At 41.4% G+C, this 22,524-nt stretch overlaps 2 protein-coding genes across 7 annotated transcripts in view; one reads left to right on the top strand and one right to left on the bottom strand.

The window, feature by feature from the left end:
* Positions 1 to 20,171, top strand: part of fmnl3 (formin-like 3) — a 33,695-nt gene extending 13,524 nt beyond the window's left edge. The window contains exons 2-26 of one of the 5 annotated variants that reach the window (XM_031283382.2): positions 332 to 415; positions 545 to 625; positions 1,232 to 1,308; positions 5,488 to 5,571; positions 6,003 to 6,149; positions 7,093 to 7,201; positions 7,365 to 7,441; positions 7,872 to 7,965; positions 8,845 to 8,919; positions 9,057 to 9,167; positions 9,279 to 9,428; positions 10,028 to 10,129; positions 10,361 to 10,730; positions 11,307 to 11,399; positions 11,517 to 11,641; positions 12,231 to 12,433; positions 12,519 to 12,822; positions 12,910 to 12,990; positions 13,121 to 13,250; positions 13,369 to 13,529; positions 13,702 to 13,803; positions 14,859 to 14,951; positions 15,080 to 15,203; positions 16,953 to 16,996; positions 18,320 to 20,171. In XM_031283382.2, coding sequence (XP_031139242.1) covers positions 332 to 415; positions 545 to 625; positions 1,232 to 1,308; positions 5,488 to 5,571; positions 6,003 to 6,149; positions 7,093 to 7,201; positions 7,365 to 7,441; positions 7,872 to 7,965; positions 8,845 to 8,919; positions 9,057 to 9,167; positions 9,279 to 9,428; positions 10,028 to 10,129; positions 10,361 to 10,730; positions 11,307 to 11,399; positions 11,517 to 11,641; positions 12,231 to 12,433; positions 12,519 to 12,822; positions 12,910 to 12,990; positions 13,121 to 13,250; positions 13,369 to 13,529; positions 13,702 to 13,803; positions 14,859 to 14,951; positions 15,080 to 15,203; positions 16,953 to 16,990 — 3,015 coding nt within the window. In that variant the 3' untranslated portion in view covers positions 16,991 to 16,996; positions 18,320 to 20,171. Of the gene's footprint in view, positions 1 to 331; positions 416 to 544; positions 626 to 1,231; positions 1,309 to 5,487; positions 5,572 to 6,002; positions 6,150 to 7,092; positions 7,202 to 7,364; positions 7,442 to 7,871; positions 7,966 to 8,844; positions 8,920 to 9,056; positions 9,168 to 9,278; positions 9,429 to 10,027; positions 10,130 to 10,360; positions 10,731 to 11,306; positions 11,400 to 11,516; positions 11,642 to 12,230; positions 12,434 to 12,518; positions 12,823 to 12,909; positions 12,991 to 13,120; positions 13,251 to 13,368; positions 13,530 to 13,701; positions 13,804 to 14,858; positions 14,952 to 15,079; positions 15,204 to 16,317; positions 16,442 to 16,952; positions 16,997 to 18,319 lie in introns of all 5 variants that reach the window. The other 4 variants (XM_031283354.2, XM_031283363.2, XM_031283391.2 and 1 more) reach the window with 4 other exon arrangements.
* Positions 20,172 to 21,304: 1,133 nt separating this feature from the next.
* lrp1ab (low density lipoprotein receptor-related protein 1Ab) overlaps positions 21,305 to 22,524 on the bottom strand; it is a 94,318-nt gene continuing 93,098 nt past the window's right edge. Inside the window, exon 90 of one of the 2 annotated variants that reach the window (XM_036008230.1) lies at positions 21,305 to 21,835. In XM_036008230.1, coding sequence (XP_035864123.1) covers positions 21,698 to 21,835 — 138 coding nt within the window. In that variant the 3' untranslated portion in view covers positions 21,305 to 21,697. The remainder of the gene's footprint in view (positions 21,836 to 22,524) is intronic. The other variant, XM_031283342.2, reaches the window with a different exon arrangement.

Here is a 22,524-nt window from a genome sequence, read left to right as displayed (position 1 = left end):
TTAGATGACAGTTCTGGTAATAGGCCCCGTACTTTGGTAGTAGCTTGTTGTGGTTAAAAGCAAAGAGTTGTCTGAACAATACTGAGACTCGAGAGTGCAGAGGAGATGCGGATCATCTCCTGCAGCAGGATGCTGAGTGTTAACACAGGAAGTGAGGTCATGGTCCTAAGTCCCCAAAATATTTGGCGGTGCTCTGCTGTTGGTGCCAGAGGCCTGTAAAGCCCCAGTTACAGACACACACTCAGTCACATCTGCTTGAAATAGTCAAATAAATAGCAACAAAGGAAACGTGGTTATAGATGAAACTAATGCTTCCATTTTCTATTTTCAGAGTTCTATGAACCTGCCTCCAGACAAAGCACGCCTCCTCAGACAGTATGACAATGAGAAAAAGTGGGACCTGATCTGCGACCAGGTGCAGTCATAAACTTCTATTCATAAATGACCAAACCAGCACTCACAATGTCATCACTTTACATTCTGCACCAACACAGTGACTTCAGCAAACTGCACATTACAATGCTTACTCTGTGTGTATCTTCAGGAGAGATTTCAGGTGAAGAATCCACCACACACCTACATCCAGAAGCTACGAGGATACTTAGACCCTGGAGTCACACGAAAGGTGGGAGAGTACCAATGATCTTTCAAATATAGTGTCCACTTAAAGGGGAACTTTACCGATTTTACACATCAAAGTCTGTTTACAGGTGTTGAGGAGTACTACTGCATATATGAAAAATGTTTTATAAAACCTTTTGTGGCTGATGAAGTCTGATAAACTCAGTTGTCTCTGAAGACTGAGTTTGAAAATAAAAACTAAAAATCTGGTGGTGTGAATTTAGAAAGAAGTGAGCTTACCAGACCTCTGTAGCTCGCTCCTCATCTGTGCTTGAGGGTAGCAGCTCAAGGCTACATTAGCCACTACTAGCATAACATATCCGTATCTCCAAATGAACTGACGGTGGTTGAGTTGCATTGTGGGTAATGTAGGTACCAAGCAAGAAGAACGTGTCGAATAAAAAAGACAGTATCTCTGGTTCTGCTGCATTGATTTTAATAATGTTGTTATTAAACTGTCCATCATGAGTCCGACAATGTTACAGGAGTGCTGTGCTAAATCGGAGGAGTTCCCTTTTAAAAAGGAACCTGTAAACTCTCACTGCATATTAAGTAGCACTTGCACAATGATATTTCTGCAGCAAAACTCTGCATTTATTATGTGTTGCAGAAGTTTCGCAGGCGGGTGCAGGAATCTACAAAAGTCTTGAGGGAGCTGGAGATCTCACTAAGGACAAACCACATTGGGTAATCAATACTTATCTCTCCCATTTGTCTGGTCAAATATACAGGTCTATTCAATGGTGCACGAACCTGAAGGAAACCACATTATTGTTTCTTCCTGGTAAAGAATAGTCCTTTCTTTGCCGTTGCTGCTGCAGGGACCCAGAGCTCTTTCTGGTGCCCAGATAGCCCCCATTGTTCTAACTTGCCAAGCTCTGCAGCTCCACTTCATAGAGCTGGTCCTCATAATGCCCAGATGGTAGCCATTGTGCTGCCTCGTCCACTCCCCCATAGTGTTGATCAGGAAGCTTTGTTGTGTGTGCCAGAGGGACAGGAAGCCTGGCTGACCAATGCTGAACCCAGTGAAAGCACAAAAACATACAAGGATACTTTCATGTACACACATTTCTCACATTTTAAAGCAAACTATTATTTTCTATTGTTTTGTCATATTTTGTCATCGACATCCAATACTGTACACAGTTCACTACACACCCACTGTGTATGTGGATGTTATGTCAAGCCTTTCTAGCCTTTATCTTCAGTGTTGCAGACATGACCCTTGACTCTACAGTATAATCGGATGTCACACAGATACTTTCACATAAAAAATGTCCTGCAGTGACTTGCCACTGAATTCCCAAACCAAAAGCAGCCTGTAAAAAGACTTTGATTTTCCGTTGCATCCATTGAGTTACAAGAATAACTCATATTCTATTAGGCCTCATCAATAAAGGTCTGTTTCAATGCGTTTTCCAGAAAGACTGGTATGCAAAAAAAGAAAAGAAAAAAGAAAGCTATTTTCAGAAGGCTTCTGTGGATGGGATTAAGTGTAACAGTTTCTGGTTTAGTGTGTGTGTCTAAATCCTGGGCCCTTTCTGATGTGTTATTCCAGGAATTGCCAAGAAAATCTGAAATAGCAACCGGTTGGACAGAAGTAGAGGAAGGGAGAGAGGAAGGAGTGAGGGGTCAGAGGCAAGGAGGGAGAAAGGGGAGGGAGAGTGGTGGTAGACAGGAAACTGATGATCAAGCCTGCCTCCTTGTCCACCCCCTCCTCTCCTTCCCTTCACAATCTTCCTACTGCTTTGTTTGCTTTCCTCAGTTCTTCTCCTAACCTCTCTTCCCTTCCTTTCTCTCCCTCTGTCCCTCCCTCCCTCCCTCCCTCCGCTACTTTGAGGCTCATGATTGCTTTCCTGCCTGTCTCACCATTGGTTGACTCATAACCAGCACTGCAAGACTATTTTAAGAACCTTTTACCCCAATCCTGTCCCCCCCTGGAGTTCCCTGAAGAAGTGGGGAGGAGGTGAAGGGGGTATGTAGGGGAGGCAGCCTAAATACTGTTGACTGTCAGGGGTTCGACCTGAGCCCAGCTCCTTCAGCCATATGACCTCCACATTCTTTCTCTCATCGCAAAGGGAATTCCTTTGTTTGGAGTCAAAAAAAGAGTTAAATGTGGAGGAAAGCTGAAGCCTTGCTCTGGTTTACTTTCCATAACATTCCTGCCAAGTTCCCCCCTTAGAGCTACCTAAAAGGATAATTCTGGTTTATTACAACTCAGGTCTTATTTTTGTAATTTTGCAATAATCCTTTCTATCAGTTATGAAAGCATTGTACTCACAATATCATTGCTCAGATATTGGAACATGGTGACATTGCTACAACATTAATAAAAAAATATTCAGATAGAGAAGAAGCACAAGCTGTCATACAGGCAACTGAAAGTTTAGCCAGATTACAGAACCTCCTTTTTTTTCAAGATAAAACCGAAAATGAATGCAACTTAAATGTTTGTAATAACCCCCAATTTGCACAGGAATAGTGTGTGCACACATAGGCCTGTTGCGATAGTCAATAAATCAATTAATCGCACGATAAAAAAAATGAGCATGATAATTTTTCTGGCCGCGATAATTTCCATTTGCATGCTTGTTTGTTTTCCTTGTGTCTCTCTCTCTCTACCAAAGAGACTGGATGACCACTCTCGGTCTTTGTGTGGGGTGAGGCGGGACTCCTGGCGGAGAGATAGAGAGAGACAAAGAAAACGCTAGTTGTTGGAGCAGGTCTTCCCGCAGCACTTTGCAGTTAAGGCGTCGTCAAAAAAAAAAAATTATATGAGCCATATCCGCCGTGTTACTTGGCGTCCTGTTTTCTCCCTTTCATTCCAAAGCACACAGTTGACAACCTGCAGGTGGAGACAGGTTCGGACATACACGCCGCTGTGGACTTGTCAGTAGAGCTGGGCAATATATCGATATTATATCAATATCGTTGCGGTATCGATATCGAGGTATTTGGTAAAAAATATCGTGATATTTGATTTTCTCCATATCGCCCAGCCCTACTTGTCAGTCTCGCAAGCGGTTTCAGGAAAGTGGCTGCATGTGTCCGACAATGCACAGAACATTAACCAGTACAAGCCTACAGCTGTCCGCGGATAGGGAGTGCGGAAAGTATGTCAGAGGCTCCGAGACAGTGAACTGAGACTCCGTTACCTGCTTGACGGTCAACGGTTAATGATTGGTTATTTAATTTCATTGTGCTTTCTTTTGGAAGGCTGGCTGCCAAAAATCGCCACTTACTATCTAATTAATTAGCCTGAGGTAAACGATAGCTATCAGTAAACAGAAGTGACGTGGTGGCTGGCGTCTGGTGTGTGCGCGCCAGTTTTTGTGTGTGTGGGTGTGTTTGTGGGTGTGTGGGGGGGTGTCGGCCCATCCCCACGAAGCTCCGACCTGCAGACAGCAGAGGAGCAGAAGCTGCACCTTCGCCAAAATGAAGACTGAAAAACAGAACTATTTTGATACAAACATTTACTCGCCATGTGGCAGATAGCCACATAGATATAGATATAATTGATTAATTATATATTATTTAAATTTAATATTTAGTGTTTAATAAATAATTGTTAAATGTAGTACAGAGTCTGTAGTCTATCGCACAAACAAACACTCGACGAATGCTGCAAACATTTGACAGACAGTACGAATTGCCTGGGAGAACATACGTGTCACAAACGGCAATTCCACAACTGTACAACAGCGTGAAAGACGACATACTAAAGGAGATCAAAGACATATTGTGGATATTTAAAATGTCTTCCAGTCCCAGTGTTAAATATTCTTTAGAAATAAAAGTTTATTGATCTTTGAAAAGGTGTACCTGCATTATTATGCCATTATCATTATATTAGATGAAAATGGTCTCAGAACGACAATATTATCGTTTATCGCAATAATTTCTGGGGCAATTTATCGTCCAGCAAAATTTGTTATCGTGACAGGCCTATGCACACACAACTATGGCAAGTTTAACCAGTTGATAGATGAATGGACAGTTTGGGTAACACTTTTGCCTTTATTTTAATGTCCTAGTAATTTTGGTTAACCTGGGGGTTTGTTTAAAACCTGTGTAATTGTCTGACTGCTTGTGTTTCTTGCAATGTCTGAATTATTTTTAGCGAAGTCAGCCCTTTCCCAGATCTTAACCGTTAACTTGGTCAGTACAAAGCTTTTCTTTTCTTTCCTTTTTTATACTTCATCATCATTAAGTAGATTTAGTAATTCTTGTCATACTAGGTTTGCAACACCGAATTCATCATGTTTTAACTTTGGTAGGTGTGGTAATCAGATATTAACAATATTACCAATTGTAATACAGTAGAATGAGAAAAAAATGAAATAAATAAAGATAAATAAAGATGTGTTCTTAATACAGGGCCTGCAAGTAACAATTATGTTCATTATTGATTAATTTGCCAATTGCATATCAAAACATATAATAAAATTAACACACATCCACTACATATACATTTGTCTATACCTTTTCTTGTAATTACTTTTAAAGAACCTATTCTCAATGTTCTAAATTCTTAAGTAAATATTTGTCATTCTCATCCATTATTGTAGGAGTCATTACACATAATAAAACAAATAAAAGTTATTAGTTAATATTAGTGATAGAGAGGATAGCCCAAACAAGATTTAAGTTGATTTATACAGATTAATCCTTTAAATACAGAAAGTCCTATAAGAAGCCTTTTATGGAGTAGAAATTACACCAATCTCCATTTTCTCTGTGTTTCTGTTTTTCTTTCTCTTTTTATGCATTAACGGGTAAAATGCAATTCTAAATGATAATAAAACAATAAGGGTGTGTTCTTGACTTGGTGCGCTGCTAACCTTTCTATGTTCCCATGTGTCACAGGTGGGTCAGGGAGTTCTTGAATGATGAGAACAGAGGTCTTGATGTCCTGGTGGAGTACCTCTCCTTTGCCCAGTGTGCTGTCATGTGAGTATTTTTATACAAGTACGCTTCACACACACACACACACACACACACACACACACACACACATCATGTGTAGCCAATAACCTTTCCTAAGGAACTGGCTGCAGGGTTAACATGCTGTGTCCTTAAGAGCCTGTGATAAACTGCTTTTGCATCTAAAAATGTGCTCTTGGCAAATTGCACTCTTTGGATGTGTTTGTATGCCTTGTTGGCAAACTTGGCAAACTGAATGACCTGAGCTATACCTTGCCTGAATGGGACAGAATCTCTGTGCTGAGCTTTATCATGCAGCTCGATGACAGTTCTTGTGATAACCCCTGGCTCTCTACCAAACTGCCTTGCTGACCTAAACCTCCCCGTGCCTCTCATCTACACCCTCTGTGCCTCTGTGTTGGCTTGTCTGTCTGTCTGTCTGTCTGTATGTGGCCCAGGTTGGATTTTGAGGGGCTGGAGAATGGGGAGGATGGCTTCTTGGACAAGGCTAAATCTTGGAGTAGGTCCATAGAAGATCTGCATCACACCAGCACCCAACCCTTCTGCAACACACTGGTGCGCTCTGCCCGCCAGTCTGTCCTCCGGTACGTATTGCTAAGCTAGCTTCCCCGCTGTTACCTATCCCTGTTATTGCCTTGCTCTGCTAACCTTGAATGCTACAAACATGTATTACCATGCAAGCCAGTTGTCTTTGTACTTTTATGTTTCAGGACGATGCTTGAATAGTTGATCAATTATGGATCTGCTGACCTCTGTCTTGAACTCAAGGCTATGCACAAACTCAATCAGATGAGCTGTATCAGAGATTACTAAATTCTTTGACCTTTTGCGTTATGAGTCTCTCTTTGTTAATGGTCCTCCCTCATCTGCCCAGATGTGCACACTACACTGTCTTCAGATGAGAGCCAGCTGTGAGCTGCAGCATATGTTGGACAGTTGTCTTCTTCATCATTGAGCCACACACAGGCAGGAGATGAAAAAACGTAAAGTCTGATAGGAATAATTAAAAAGAAAAATAGTCCACAAGAAAACTTTCAGGCTTTATAGCATTTAGATTAAGATTACTGCTGAATCTGGATTAGTATAACTGTATGTATAATGTAGTATTACCTTAGAAAATGTATATGATTTAGAAATGGCAAATCACGAGACACTGCAAAGGCCATTTATAAACTGCACACGAAAAGTAATACTATGTGCACAATGATGACTGAGCAATACAGTTACATAACAGCGGTCTGTGTGCATAGACCATGGTCTGTTGACAGCAGCAAGGAAACCAAGCATCTCCCATGATGCATCTGTAATCACAAAAGCCTTACAAGTTTTTTCTGTCAGACCTCGTTCTCTGTAATTTTCTCCCTCTGCCTCTCTCTATGTGACACACTTACAACAAGAGTCATATGAACGCCAGATAAATTCAAGAAATAAATGAAACAAGCTATGGTTAAACATCAAATTTAAATTAAAGCACTACGTTTGTTTACTGAAACTCTACCAGATATTAACTTCTGCCATCCGTTGCAGCTATGGCACGGTTCCCAACAGCAAAACCATCAAGAACTCCCGCCTTGTGAGCCAAAAAGATGATGTGCATGTATGCATCATGTGCTTGAGAGCAATCATGAATTACCAGGTAACTCCACCACACAGACTCAGACACAGATATCTGTTACAAACCTGAGGGTTATGTGTTTCCTGTGCAGTCAAGTGCTCGATATATTCTAAGATTTCTGACCACATTCGCTCTCTCTCTCTCTCTCTCTCTCTCTCTCTCTGTGTCTTTCTCCTTCATGCAGTATGGCTTCAATATGGTCATGTCTCACGCACACGCAGTCAATGAAATTGCTCTCAGCTTGAACAATAAGAACTCACGGTAAGAACTGAGGCCCTCTTCTCCATAGACGCAGGGCTGGGTCAAACAATAGGGGAAACCCTGCAGCCAGTTCATATGATATGCCTCTCATTCTCCATGGGGCTCAGCTTCTCTCTGAAGTCAGGGATCAGAGGCGTATATACAGGTCGTTAAAAGAATGTTTACTAAAGGGAGATTAGTGGTAAACCGCCAGGGCTGATCACTTCATAATGAAGGCTAGGAGGGTAAACAGCTAGAAAGACCTGCCCTTGCTTCAGACTTTAGTATTTCAACTTCTTTATGTTGGTTTATTTGCATTCATTTGGAGGACATCCATTCTGTTAGCGTAGCATAGTATATGAGTTATTTTTCACCTTTAATTTGAGAGTGTTAGTGTTTGCAGTTGAACTTTACCCGGGTATGTCTTAACTAGTGTCACTTGTACTTCCAGGACGAAAGCCTTGGTCCTTGAGCTGCTGGCTGCCGTCTGTCTAGTCCGAGGAGGTCACGAGATCATCCTCTCAGCATTTGACAACTTCAAAGAGGTGCCCAAAGCAATTCTTTAATGAAACTTGAACTGTTATCATCTAAAGTGGCACTGTTTATATTTGGTTGGAATACATGGCTAACCTTGTGAGGATTGAATTAAAACCTCTAACTGACATTAATTAAATTGACACCATCTGCCACATCCCTGGTGTGCATGAAGGTAAAAAGGCCAGTGTAGGGGGATGAAAGTGGAGGAACTCTGGGAGATTTTATGTCTACTGAGGGTGTAAGCAAAGCCCTATGGTGGTCTGAGGTCATTAGTCTCATTAAGACACCAGATGTGAGCCAACCTTGAACAATGATAAGGATCAACTCCCTGATGGGAGCTAGTGGACCACAAAGGTTTGCTTAGCCTCTCGGTTTCTGCATACACAGTCATCTAAACACCGGAACTAGACAATTACCTCGCATTCGAAGCCCCAGAAAGCCGCAAGAGCTAATCAACCCACTAGTCAAAACAAGATTTCTGTAGTTGTATTTAAAAAAAAGATACATTAAAACAAGGTGACAGGTCTTTGGAATATCTCAAGAAGGCCACCTATGGTATTCAACCAGAGCAATCAAGGATTAGGTCCACAATTAGTACTATTTTTAGTTTGGATTGTCAGTAGCAGTACGCCACAACCCCTCCAATGTGTGCCAGATTAGTTGATATATTTTTAACATAAGACAAGGAGTTTTAAAATAACTCATTTTGACCTTCTATTCAGATTCTCTGCATGTTGGGCTTTTTGTTGTTCTATGTTTAGTTTTGAATGTTTCCTCTCTTATTTCAACTGAAATTAAAATCAAATACTTTATATAATATAATATATTTAAAATCATCACTATTAAAAAAAACAACCTCTGCATTGCTGCATCTTTTGCATTTTTAGGTGTGTAAGGAGAAGCAACGCTTTGAGAGACTGATGGATTACTTCCGCTGTGAGGAGGGAAACATTGACTACATGGTAAGATATGCTTTGTATTATGGATGGATTTTTGCTATCTATCCATCCATCCATCCATCCATCCATCCATCCATCCATCCATCCATCCATCCGATTGCATATATTTGGATCTAAATCTGTCTGTATCTGGTGTTCAGGTTGCTTGCATGCAGTTTATCAACATTGTGGTCCACTCAGTCGAGGACATGAACTTCAGAGTCCATCTACAGTATGAATTCACCAAGCTGGGACTGGATGATTATCTGGAGGTAGGGTGCTGTGGTAAAAATGGGCAGTCTAAATAAATATCCTCAAGCGGAGACTATTTGTATAGTGGGTGTAGAGTATCTCTAATGCTGATTCATTCTCCCTCACGTCAGAAATGTAAACATACGGAGAGTGACAAGCTGTCAGTGCAGATCCAGGCCTACCTGGATAACGTGTTTGACGTGGGTGGTCTGCTGGAAGATGCGGAGACGAAGAATGCAGCTCTGGAGAAGGTAGAGGAACTGGAGGAGCACCTGTCCCATGTAAGTGCACCACCCAGTCTGGACCACCAACACTGCTCTCTGGGCCCGTTTATGAGATTGTTGTGGTTCACCAGCCGTGTACTTAACGTGGCTGTTTGTACATGGTGATTAAAAAATCTACTCTGTGTTTGCATTTCACAAGTGGTTCAGAATAGTGGCTGGAGAATACTGTGCGTGAAACAAGCTTAATATTGTTCTCGTATTGGCTCATTCTTTCTGGGCAGTTGCTTTCGTATCCCACGCTGCTTTGCAAAGACCTTCTTCTCATAGAAAGGTTGTGGGCAGCCCTGACATCACTCTAGGAATTTCAAAACAAATTCTGCTCTTGGGGGTCAGGAATGATGGGGGAGGATGAGGGTGAAGAATCCCTGTGAATTCCTGTGCAACATGTGTAATTCGAAAATCAAAACTAAAAGCTGTGTCATGCTCTTGCTGTGCCATGCTGCTGGGTATATCTTATTTCTTATTGATGATGCACAGTGTATAAGGGAAGGGAGTGGGAGGGAGTAGAACTGGGAAAGATGCCCATGCTGCGGAATAATTCCTGAATTCACCTCCTCTCATCTCTCTGTTGTTGTTCTCCCCATCTTCTTTTCCAGGTGACAGAGAAGCTCCTGGAGCTTGAGAATGAAACAATGATGAAAGTAGCTGATCTGGAGAAGGTGCTCCTTCAGAAAGATAAGGACCTGCATGCAATACGGGTAAGCCGGCAGTTGTAATGATATTAGTTGTGAATATTGCTTTGCCTGCCTCGCATCAGAAAGGTTTCACTTCACTTTCACTTCACTTCACTGTGTGTTAGCGAAGATCTGTTTCAGATGCACATAGCTAAATTGCTGTGATAGCAAATTAGGTCAGCAGGAAACAGGATGTTTCTTTGGCACGTAGAGTCATTGTGTTGTGCTCTTTATCGCCCCCTGGTGGCCGTCCAGGAGACGTACGAGTCGACCAACACCCAGGTCACCACCCTGAGGAGGGTGATCAAGGAGAAGGATGCCGCTTTCCAGAGGCACTTCAACATCGAGAGGCGGCTCCTGGAGCTTGAGCAGCAAGGCACCATCCGTTTGCACAAGAAGGCTGATGGAGACATTGCCATCGAGCCGCTGGGTGTCGGGGGTGGGGGAGGTGTTGGGAGTAGTGGCCTTGGGATTCCACTGGGTGACATGAGGCAGCTGTCTTTGGGTTCAACAGCTGGGTTAACTGAACCAGGGGGACCAGACACTAGTTTACCACCAGCCAGTGAAGCCCCTCCACCTCCTCCACCACCTCCACCACCTCCTCCTCCTCTTCCCTCTGCCTCAGGTGATAGACCATGACTCACAGTGATTATGTCTGGTGACACACATATGTGAAAGTTGACTTTGTTGGACTATAGACCCTCAGAGTAGGTCTATTTTAAGTTCCCCTCCTTGTTCGTTCGTGCCAAGCCAGGTGATGGGTCGCAGCACTGTGTTTCTACCCCAGACAGGAAAGGGAAATGCAAGTTGTTTCCTTTGTGTGTGAGAGTGCAGGCAGTCTGTTGCACAGAAAAAAACAGTACCAACTGTTAGAGCAGTTTTCAGCTCTTTTTGTAACTTAATTTAACCAGGAAAGGGCTTCACTAAGATTAAAATTCTCTTTAGCAGGAGTGTCGATAACAGCTCAGCATAGAACATAAAACACAGAGGTTACAAAACATCTAATACAGGCGTGTAATGAATTAAATTCAATATAAAGAGAATAATAAAAGATGACAAAGCACAGAAGATCAAAGTGATGATATAGGATTGATGAAATTACACAAAACAGATAAATGAAATGAAAATAAAATCCTAAAACTCTTTTGTTCAAGTGTTCCAGTAAAATGTGTTTTAACATTTTCTTGTACATTAATTACAGATCACAATGCACCAGTCCCACCACCGCCACCTCCTCCCGCTCCACCTCTGCCAGACGCTTCTCCATCAGTTATCCTGAGTGTGGGTCTCTCAGGTAGGAGCCCATACAAAATGACATCATTGTTGTGTACTTCTTTGCGTTATTTTCCACTGCAGGTAACAGAACTAATGATAACACTTTTATACATTTTTATTTCATTCTCGAGTACAGCTATCCGAATCAAGAAGCCAATCAAGACCAAGTTCCGTCTGCCTGTGTTTAACTGGACAGCCTTGAAGCCCAATCAGATCAACGGCACAGTCTTCAACGAGATTGATGATGAGCGTGTGCTCGAGGTAAATCAAGCATATAAAACTGCTAAAACAGTTCCTGAAAACTTCAATAACATTGGATATCTTTGACTTAATAAGCAACAAAGATAACGTGTTTGTTTTTTAAAGAACATCCTTATGTATTATAAACTTATTATTTACACTCCTAATCTCAGGTAAATTTGCTAAAGCCTGGGTAGCTCACCTGGTAGAGCAGGCGCCCATGTATAGAGGGTTTACTCTTTGACACAGCGGCCACAGGTTTGACTCTGCCCTGCGGCCCTTTGCTGCATGTCATTCCCCCTCTCTCTCACCTTTCATGTCTTCAGCTGTCCCATTTGAGTAAAGGCCTAAAATGGCCAAAAAAAGTTTTTTTTGCTAAAGCCTGAATGGTGCATGAAATACATGACATCACTTTTTTCCAACTGAGCCACGACAATTCAGACCAGTGAGAAGAGCACAGAGGAAAACAAAACTACAGATATCTCCCATGTGAAATGACCAAAACCATTGTAACTATGGCAGAAAATAGTGTGTTCATGTAGAAGCCCAATGTTGATTGACCTATAATATAAGTTCAGAACATGTAAGTAAACTCGTCACTCGTGTTCAGGAGCTGGATCTGGAGAGGTTTGAGGAGCTGTTTAAGACCAGATCCCAGGGTCCGGTTATGGATCTTTCCTGCACAAAGAGCAAAGTAGCCCAGAAGACAGTAAACAAAGTCACCCTTTTGGATGCCAATCGCTCCAAGAACTTAGCCATCACACTGCGAAAGGCAAACAAGACCACAGAAGAGATCTGCAAAGCAATAGAGAAGTATAAATGTTTTCCTGGACTTGAAATACCTTTTTAACCATAGACAAGATAGAAAAAATTACTAATATATGTTATGTTTACTCAGGTTTGACCTCAAGGCCTTACCCGTTGACTTTGTGGAGTGCCTGATGCGTTTCTTGCCCACGGAGGGGGAGGTGAAGGTGATGCGTCAGTACGAGCGTGAGCGGCGTCCACTGGACCAGCTAGCTGAGGAAGATCGCTTCATGTTGTTTTTCAGCAAGATTGAGAGGCTCACGCAGAGAATGAACATCATCACCTTTGTTGGGAACTTTTCTGACAACATCAACATGCTCACACCACAGCTCAATGCAGTAATTGCTGCTTCTGGCTCAGTGAAATCCGCACCAAAGTTGAAAAGAGTGCTCGAGGTAAGAAGTGTTTTTTTAACCAGTGATTTTATATCAGCTTATTGCTTATGCATTTTCATTTACAGTATTCTTCTGGTTTACTTGTAGATCATCCTAGCTTTGGGAAACTACATGAACAGCAGCAAGCGAGGCTGCGTTTATGGCTTCAAATTACAAAGTCTTGATCTTGTGAGTATTAAGTAGTAGAATTTCGTGCTCAGTTTATCGCCATATACAAAAGTCAGCACAATAATATGCCACACAGTTCATTTGTGCAGTGCTTTTGCTAATATTGTCATTCATTCCTATTGTTACACAGCTGCTGGACACTAAGTCTACAGACAGGAAGATGACGTTGCTCCATTACATAGCTCTCATTTTGAAAGAGAAGTACCCTGAACTGGCCAACTTTTACAACGAACTGCACTTTGTGGAAAAAGCTGCAGCAGGTGAGTTCAGACAAGATATGTTAATAGAAATGTCAGTTATGTTCAGTTAAATAAGAACATTTCCATAATGTTGTATTGCTGTAACTAAAACATATTCCCTATTGACTGGGTGCAAAAGTATCTCTGGAAAATGTGCTGCTGGATGTTCGAGAGCTAGGGAAAGGCATGGACTTGATACGGAGAGAGTGCAGTCTCCATGACCATTCGGTCCTGAAAGGCTTCGTCCAGACCAGTGACACACAGCTGGACAAGCTGCAGAAGGACGCCAAGACAGCAGAGGTATCCAACACTGTCCTCACCTCCTAACCTCAAAGGAAAAAGAAATGAAAATAAACATGAGGAAAACCTCTAACCTAGAAACAGCTCACTGACCTCTAACACACATCCAATCATGACTCGACAGTGGTTACATACATTGCTTCTACTCTGGCACTGTCCTTCCCGATTCTAGGAAGCCTTTAACAATGTGGTGAACTACTTCGGAGAGAGTGCCAAGACGACTCCGCCCTCAGTGTTCTTCCCCGTGTTTGTGCGCTTTATTAAGGCCTACAAGGTGAGGACACCAAGCAATCTTTGTTATTTTTCTTTACTTATGTCCTGACAGGGTGAATCTTTCCTTCCTGGTCAGATGGGAAGTTCCCTGGTTTCAGACTTGGATGTTGTCAGTCTCAGTTAGAGAAAAGCAGGGCAGAGCTTTGGCTGCCTCTGTGCCACAGGACGTGGCGTATAGTCCGAGGCCAAATAACAGGAAAGGCCAGCTGGGTCTGACTCCAGGGCTGCAGCTGTGGTGTTTAGACTGGTCCCCCCTCCCTTCTTCTCTCATCCCCTTTACCCCCGGACAGCCTCGCCCTGCACCACCACACTGCACACTTCCTGAGATTGTTCTCAGCATGGATTTATGGGATCTGCTTAAGGAAATGTGCAACACAAGGATTTCTGTGTGTGTGTGTCTGTCTGAGTGCGTATGAGTGACTTAAAGTTATAGTTCAACATTTGGGAAATTCGCTTGTTACGACTCCAGGTTGGTCCAGGAAACATAAAACCTGGTGATGAATGTGATGAGTTGGTTTGAAACAGTACCATAAAATAATGAACTGATTAATTGAAACTTGACTGCAAAAACACTACCTTTTTGACATTAGCCTGGGAACAACAAACAACAGAACTAACTTGCGTTCTTGCAGAGGGTTAGATGAGAAGATCAAAACCACTCATGTCTGTCACTTAAATATACGTTTTCAGCCAGCAGCCGCTTGTCTTAGCATATACTGGAAACGGGGAAGTCTAGTTGTTTCTATGTTTCTATTTAGCGTATACATATGAAATATCAATCTTCTCATCTAACTCTTAGCAAGAAAGTGAATATGTGTAATTCCCATTGCTTTAAAGCACATTCAGTGTATGTTTAAATTAGTTGTGTGTGTTTGAAAGGTCAAAAAGTGGAGGCAGAAAGAGAAATCATACATTTCTAATGTATGTTTTATATTCATCAAAGAGTGTGTGTGTGTGTGTGTGTGTGTGTGTGTGTGTGTGTCTCCTGTTTATGTTCTTTATCCTTAGAGGGCCACACAAGTGTCTTGACTTGTCACGTTTTTCTCTTCTCAACAGGATGCAGTGGAAGAAAACGAACAAAGGAAAAAGCAGGAGGAAGCAATGAGAGAAAAGTTACTGGCTCAGGAGGCTAAACAGCATGACCCCAAGGTACAGTCAAAGCACATGCAACTGAGCTGAATGAAACCGAATCAGATGTTGACACAGTGCTAAATAAAGCTTTGTGGCATGTCAAAACAGCAGAGTGAACAGTACAAATATCCTCTCCGCTGGTTCAGGTCCAGGCCCAAAAGAAGAGGCAGCAGCAGGAGGAGCTGATCGCAGAGCTGCGCAAGCGGCAAGCCAAAGACCACCGGCCCATGTACGAGGGCAAGGATGGCACTATTGAGGACATCATCACAGGTGGGCCAGACAGCACCCCAAAAACACCCCATGTGGGTGCCAGCAGCCCTGGTCGTCCCAGGTGGAGGATGACTGTGGTCATTCACTGCTCAGCGCCTTTAAACTGCACCTTGTGCTACGTAGTCCAGACACCACCACATCTGGACCACAGCACATAGCAGCCTCTAGTTATTATTCCATGACGTGCTGTCTAGTTAGAAATGTACTACACTAAAGCTGTTGAGCCTCAATATGTAGATAGTCATACAGACAGGCAGTTTGATTCCAAGTGTACATTAAATTTAGTATACAGGATCTTTATTTACAGGATCCCTTTTTAACTATGTGTAGATTATTTTATGTCATTATAGCATTTGTCAAAGTATTATGAGGTTTTTGTTTGTAGAAAAATAAGATAGTGAAAAGAAGTGGTTGGGCATTATGCAAGTCTCTCTTGAATCTACCAAAATGAGGTGCCAAAGTCAGACATTTTAAAATCCCACATATAGGGGCTTTAATGACAGAAAAATCTGTATCTCCAGCCTCAGGATAGCACATAAGCTAACCAATGTTTTTGTCACGTTGATTAATCAGTGCTTAAAATGTAAATAATATAAATGTTGCATTCATGTCATTTTAAGTAATGTTAATAATATTACTATCAGAGCTGTTAACAGCTTATTATGCAATTGAGGCCTTACCAAGATATGCTCAGTGCATCCTAATCTGCGCTTTACTTCTAGTCCCCTTATTTAACAACATTTAAGCAGTATACAGACAGTTATGGTTTATAACACACTATAATGTAGTTGTATGCAGATGTAAGGACATTTTAAGTGTTAATGTATAGTATTTGTCAGCAATTATAACTTCTATGAAGACATATTTCATATAATTTTATACAGCTGTTTTTAGTACCATTTTGTTTATACAGCAGCCTGCACTTATATCTGTTTACAACTGAGTTATTGTATTAAATGTTGTGTGCTGTATACTGCTTAAAAAATGCTAAATAGGGGGATAGCACAGGATTATTACAGTCTTCTGAAAGAATTTGAAGGTGGTCTCCCCCCCTCCTCCCTCCCCGAAGGGCAGTGTCTCAGGTGTGACATGTTTTCTCACCCTCCTCCCCCAGTATTGAAGAGCGTGCCCTTCACAGCCCGCACTGCTAAACGTGGCTCACGGTTCTTCTGTGAAGCCAACATCTGTGACGACGCCAACTGCTAGCCCTCCCCCCCCCTAATGCCAAGGTTGTCCAGGTGTCTCTCGTACGCCTTCTGACCCCACTGTGCATGCAGCATGATCCCCATCTCCCACTCAACCCCAACCTCACCACTACAACTATTGTGAACTAACTTGGGCTGTCATTTGGTTGTTTGTGTTCTACTTCAGAGGACTTCTATCAGGCGTCTGGTGATTGGAGTCAGCCAAACCTCTTTGCCTGACGCAGATCTCCATGGGAAAAAAAAAGTTGTACAGCATGTCAACATATTTTTGTTTGTGTGGAAATATGTTGATATACTCAGAGTACAATCAGCCATGGCTGTGATTACATTTTTAAGTGAGATGCATGTCACAAGGCTGTGCATTATTATGGCATATTTCTTTCATGAAGCTGAATTTAACAATCATACAGAAAAGAGGTTTGGCTAGTTGACTGGTTTTATCAACGATGCCTTGTTCCATGAAACTAACTTGTTTGGTGTTGGTTTCCGGCTAACATGTGACTCTTCTTTCCTCAACCACCACTGTTCATTCTACCCCCTCCAGCTGAAAAGAAGATTAATGACAGTATTTCCCACTCCTAAGAGAGGGTAAGGAAGGTAGCCTGGCTGAAACCTGGCCTGCTTGGCCCTCCGGCTCCTGTGTGCTGCTATAGTGATGTCAGCTGCTTCAGCTAGTGCTTTGGACGCATAAAAAGGCTTCACAGCACTGAGATTTGCTTTACAACACAAGTTAGTAAACAAGAGTATTGAAGATGACTTAAGAAGCGAGTTACAGTAATACAATATCACTTGCCCCAACAACAGCCATTAAAACATGAATTTAGTTCTTACATTTTCCACCAGGTCTTTGCCTCAGACAGAGCTTTTGTGATATTTTAAGTCTAAATTACCCTTATGATCATCATCATCATCATCATCCTCACCCCCTCCTATTATATGTTGCATGTTGTCCAGTGTTTATTTACCTCTCACCTGTCAACAACGTCCGCCATGTTTTGTCTATGCTAACTGTCATTTGCACTGTGCTGAACAGCTATTTGGTCAACAGGCTCTAGAAAACACACACACACACGCACACACACACACACACACACACACACACACACACACAGTCAGATTAACATGAACACTGTCTGTATTCAAATTATTTTTACAGAGCTGAAAGGTTTTCTGTTACTTTAGACACAGCCAGCTTGATTTTTGCTCAACAATTTGAAGAGCTTGTTGACCATTGTACTGTAACTGTAATAATGATGGCTACTTTTACTTTTACTGCTGCATTATTAGTTTTACAAAGTTGCCATAACTGCATTCCCAAAGCCATGAATTTCACTGTTTTGTGTCACTTCTACAAGTTGAAATGCAAGGTTATGGGAATGTGCCATTCAGTCTGTATTGTTTATGCACTTATTTGCTAATTTTATATTTCTAATGCACAGTAAACAAAGTTTACCTGCAGACGTTTTGCAGAGTTTTTACAATTGTTTGAATGAAATATACAAATATACACTCAGTTGGCAGTTTATTAGGTATACATAGCTTAAACTAATGCAACAGTCCAGCAATAACTCCTGGGGTTTATAATGTTCAGTTTTTGTTGATTCAACTGTTTGATAATGTTGGAGGATGTTTGTGGCGCTGTTGAACTGTATTGCATGAGAGGTGTTTCTGTTTAGTCTACCCTTATTCATATAAATGGGGGGAGGGCAAAATAATAGAAACACGTCACGTAATTACGTGTAGCTGATAAACTTGCAACTGAGTGTATGTCCTCTACATTTGTGGTTTAAACACACTCTTAGCACTGCAAAAGTAAGGGAAATAGTAGAAGCAAGTTTGCAGATTGACCTCTGGGTCCTCTAACATGTGTGCCCCCCTGTCTCTCACCCCTCTCTCCATGCCTACTCACAGATCTCCGAAACCAGCCTTTCCTGCGAGCTGACGCGTTGATCCGGAGCGGTTGGAAGAGACCCTAAACCACTTATTGGTCACTTATACTCCTCTCCCCACTATAACATCCCTCCCTGTGTCCTGATGGTCCATTTCAACCCTGAGGCTGCAGATCACAAAGACTGAGAGGGACAGGACAGAGCCCTTGTTATAGCTGGGTAATTTATTTATTTATGGCAGCCCTTTACAGCCACTTTAAGTGAGCAGGCATCATTACAGAAGCACAATGGGTTACTCCTGTCTCACTGCAAATGCAAGACTTTCGCTGCTCTGTTGCCAAGCAGACCAGTCGGAGGACGACTACAAAACAGGTGAGGTGAGGACTGGCGGACCACAAAAGCAGGAAGAACTTTACTTTCACTAACAAGCGCCTGCCAGCATGTGGATCTTATTCCCCAAGACAGTTATTTTCCTCAGATTATGCAGTCGTAGCAGGACTTAGACTGGGAGCCAGCCAGGGGAAGATGCCTTCTCTGCTGCTGGGATGTTTGCCTTGAAGAGACTTGCAAAACCTTCTTCCAAATAACAGAGAAGCTTCAATATTATTATGAGACATTTGGGGACTGTTTCCTAACTTTAAGCCAAGTAAACACATTCAATCAAGATTTAATATTGATAATTTAGATTTCAGTCGCATGTATCTGGGAGGAAAGACCATCGATTCTTTTGGACAGCTAGCCAAACCAAAATTTCTCCAATGTCTCTTGTTTTGCTTAAAAAGTGCCTTTTTGTGTGTAAACAGTGTTATTTCTCACAAGTCAGCCATAATTTGTTTGTTTTACATCTTTCAATTGTAAAAGATTGTATTTTTTATTGCCTTGTTCTATAACATCAGTCTTATAATACTGACAATATGCAGAGGTTGAAATTTCAAGCTTTAAAGTCTTACAGCTAGAAGGCAAGGGGAATAATGATTTTAAGATTACTCTTTTTATTTACCTTCAATGTCTTTAAGCTCACGATTGACATTTCTTTATGCCTTGTCCAAGTACTTCTTAAAAACTGAATGTTATACGCCTTGACAACACTTCCCGCACACTTTAAGTGACATTTGGGAAGTGACAAATGTATGAAGAAGATTCCACACGGACTGCTGATTAATGGCCCAGATTACATTAACCTGCTATAGAAGTGGTGATGGAATGAAGGATGTTCCCATTCTATAAAGGTCTTATGTTTTAAGCTTTTTATCTTCTCTGTTTTAATAGAGATTATGTGTTTCCTCCTAACAGGTATTGAAACTTACATGACATTGGCACAAAAGGGGCCGATACATCTTTACACTACTTAATTTGGCTCTACATTGTATGAGACACTATTCTTTCCGTGGCGTGGACATTAATATTAATGTACATTTAAATCAAGAAATTTACTTTTTAGAAGAAATGATCCATGATATTGTCCATTGACTGGAAGATGACACTTCCTGTTTAATAAATAAGATGAATTATGCAAGTATGAAAACAAAGGCTGATCTTTCTTTGATGAAGCAAATTTCAAAATAAGTGATCACTACATGTTTTATTTATTTTTTAAAGGATACTTGATGTTCACTTCTGATGTACTCCAGCCAGCAATAATAAGTGATTGCTTTCCCTCTCATCTCTCCAAATGACGGACAGAGCCACCATACATTTCTACTATAAAAATCCATTTAATTTTGTATATCAAAAAGAAATAGAATCATAAAACAATCAGAACCACAAATATCCATGTGGGTTTTTGCCAACAAAAGAAATTCTCCAACTGAAAAATGATTGTTCTAATTTACATGGTCAGGCAATAATCTAACAGAGCAGGATGTAAAAAAAAAACCAAAAAAAAAATAAAACGTGATGAATACTGTTAACAAGTGAGGGGCAAAGCTAGAGTTTCCCTCTAGGATGGGTGTGTGAGAGCACCATGCAGAGTGATATGGCAGTTATGTCTGATAAGCTCAGTTAAAAGCAGCGTGGTGAGCAGTGAGACACAGAGAGAGCAACACTTTTAAGACTAAAAAACAGTTTGACTGACAGATGGTTAGCGTTAGCAGCAAGGCAAAGAAATTAACAAAGGAATGAATGCTTATCAGGAAGCTCATCAGTCCCCTTCCTGGGAATGCACTTAACAATGAGCATTAACCTAAATTATACGTCCATGTAATTACATACAATCAATTAAAGAAAATAAGACCAAAAAAAAACAACCTTGATCTCGCACAAAAGTACGTACCATCAAACTGTCTCCCCGGACTTTCCTGAAAGGACATTTACAATCAAAAGACAAAGAACAAAAGCCAAATGCAACGATTCTCAGCTAAATATTCGCCGCAGATTGTTTTTAAGTGATGACCGGAAAATTCAAAGAAACTTGCCATCACTCCTAAATACAACTTTCTAGAACGGTTTCAGAGCAAAATCCGACTCCTGTCCAGAGTGTCCTGCAGTAGGCTAAACCAAGGCCACAGATATCATCCATCCCAGACTTTTCATCCCGGAATGTGGACTTTGTTACAATCATCTTCATCCAGCACACTTGCACACTGCCATTGACTCATTCATTGCTGACACAAAGTATGTCAATAATACAATGACTTAAAAAAAAAAAAAAACTGTTAAAAAGTACAGACTGCTATTTGTTACTGATGTTTGTATTCCTGGGTATATTTTCAAGACACTTGTTGTTAATAGGTTTATATATATGCAAATATATATATAACTTTAGTTCTGTGCAAGGAGGTAAAAGACAATCACTTGAATGTAGTTCAGATGCAGAGTCCTCCATGTGTACTCTGCCAGCCTCAGTCTCCCTTTAGACCTCCAGCAGCAAACATACACATAATGTGAAAGACTGAGCTGAACCAGCATCCAGGAAGCATTCGTAGTGAGCACTGACACTTCTCCTCTCTTTTATGAACAACAAAGACTTGGCAACGTTTTCTAGGATGGAACAATATTCTTTTTTTTCCCTCCCCTATACAATTCATACAAAAATAAAAAATAAAAATTGTTCCACTGCCATTTGTATCCCTCAATCTTTTACATTTGCACAGAGGTAGTGGCTATATGTGTGAGAGGGGAGGGAGAATTGTGAGGGGGAGGTGAGCAAAATTTAAAAGAAGAACTGAATAACTGTCTATAAAATGGTTCCTTTTCATCACCAGAGGATGTTTTTGTCAAAGAACAAAATATAATACTGCAATCACTTAAAAAAGTAGTCCTTCATTTTATACATTTTATACAGTGTTCTCGCTTTTTTTTTTTTTTGTTGCTTTTCTTTTCAGTTGGTAAAGGCATAAGATGAGAGCTCAGCACTGGGTTGGGCAGGGCAAAGTTGGCAGAGTACAATTCATGCCAAGCTCTACGCCAGCGGGTCACTCATGTCCTCGTCGCCCTGGGAGAGAAGCTCCTTCTTTTCATCTGTGCTGGCCAGAGAGTTGCGGCTGTTGTGGGCACCCATGTACAGGGTGGCATACACTGGGTTGGTGAAGTTGGTGGGCTGCAGAGCAAAGAAAATTACATGGTGACTCAAAGGACACAAGACAGGCAGAGATTATTTATGTGTGAAAGCAGCATTCACTGTATTTTGTGCTTGAAAAGGTCATTCAAATTACAAAAAAAGATTTTGCCATTTCACCCAAATAACCCCCACACATTTTCCCTCTTACCACTAGAAGCCTTGTGGATAGTTTTGCTTTGTTATTTGACTTGATATGTCCTATAGTGTTTATTATGTTGTATAGTATGTCTGTCTGCTCTGGTTCTTTGTTTCAGTAAGTCCAGCCAATCAATTGCTGTTGATCAATCAGTAGCACCTAACAAGACTTCAAAAGACCCTTCCTCCACCTCCACCTCTCTCCCCCTTACTCAGCCAGCATACTCCGCAGGAGCAGAGCCTCCCCACACCACTTTGTTCTTCTTTAATTACTTTGCTTAATAAACTTTAATTTGGTTCACCTAACTTTTTTTCTACTTTGTTACCTCCACCCAAGCGGGGGTAGTAACAGGTTTGACATATTTGAGTCCAATATTTCTGCTACCACCCCAAGACAAACAGGGGTCAAAGCACTGACTGTGTCTTTCCAAAACAACGTCTAGGTTACTCTGGATAATTCAAAGGCCTCTCTTAGAACAGTTTTCATTGGAACTACTTTTTTACCAAAAATGAAATTCCACACACAGAAATGT

This window comes from Sander lucioperca, chromosome 12 (genome assembly GCF_008315115.2).
Source record: "Sander lucioperca isolate FBNREF2018 chromosome 12, SLUC_FBN_1.2, whole genome shotgun sequence".
NCBI lineage: Eukaryota > Metazoa > Chordata > Actinopteri > Perciformes > Percidae > Sander > Sander lucioperca.
This window is presented reverse-complemented; position numbering and strand designations above follow the sequence as displayed.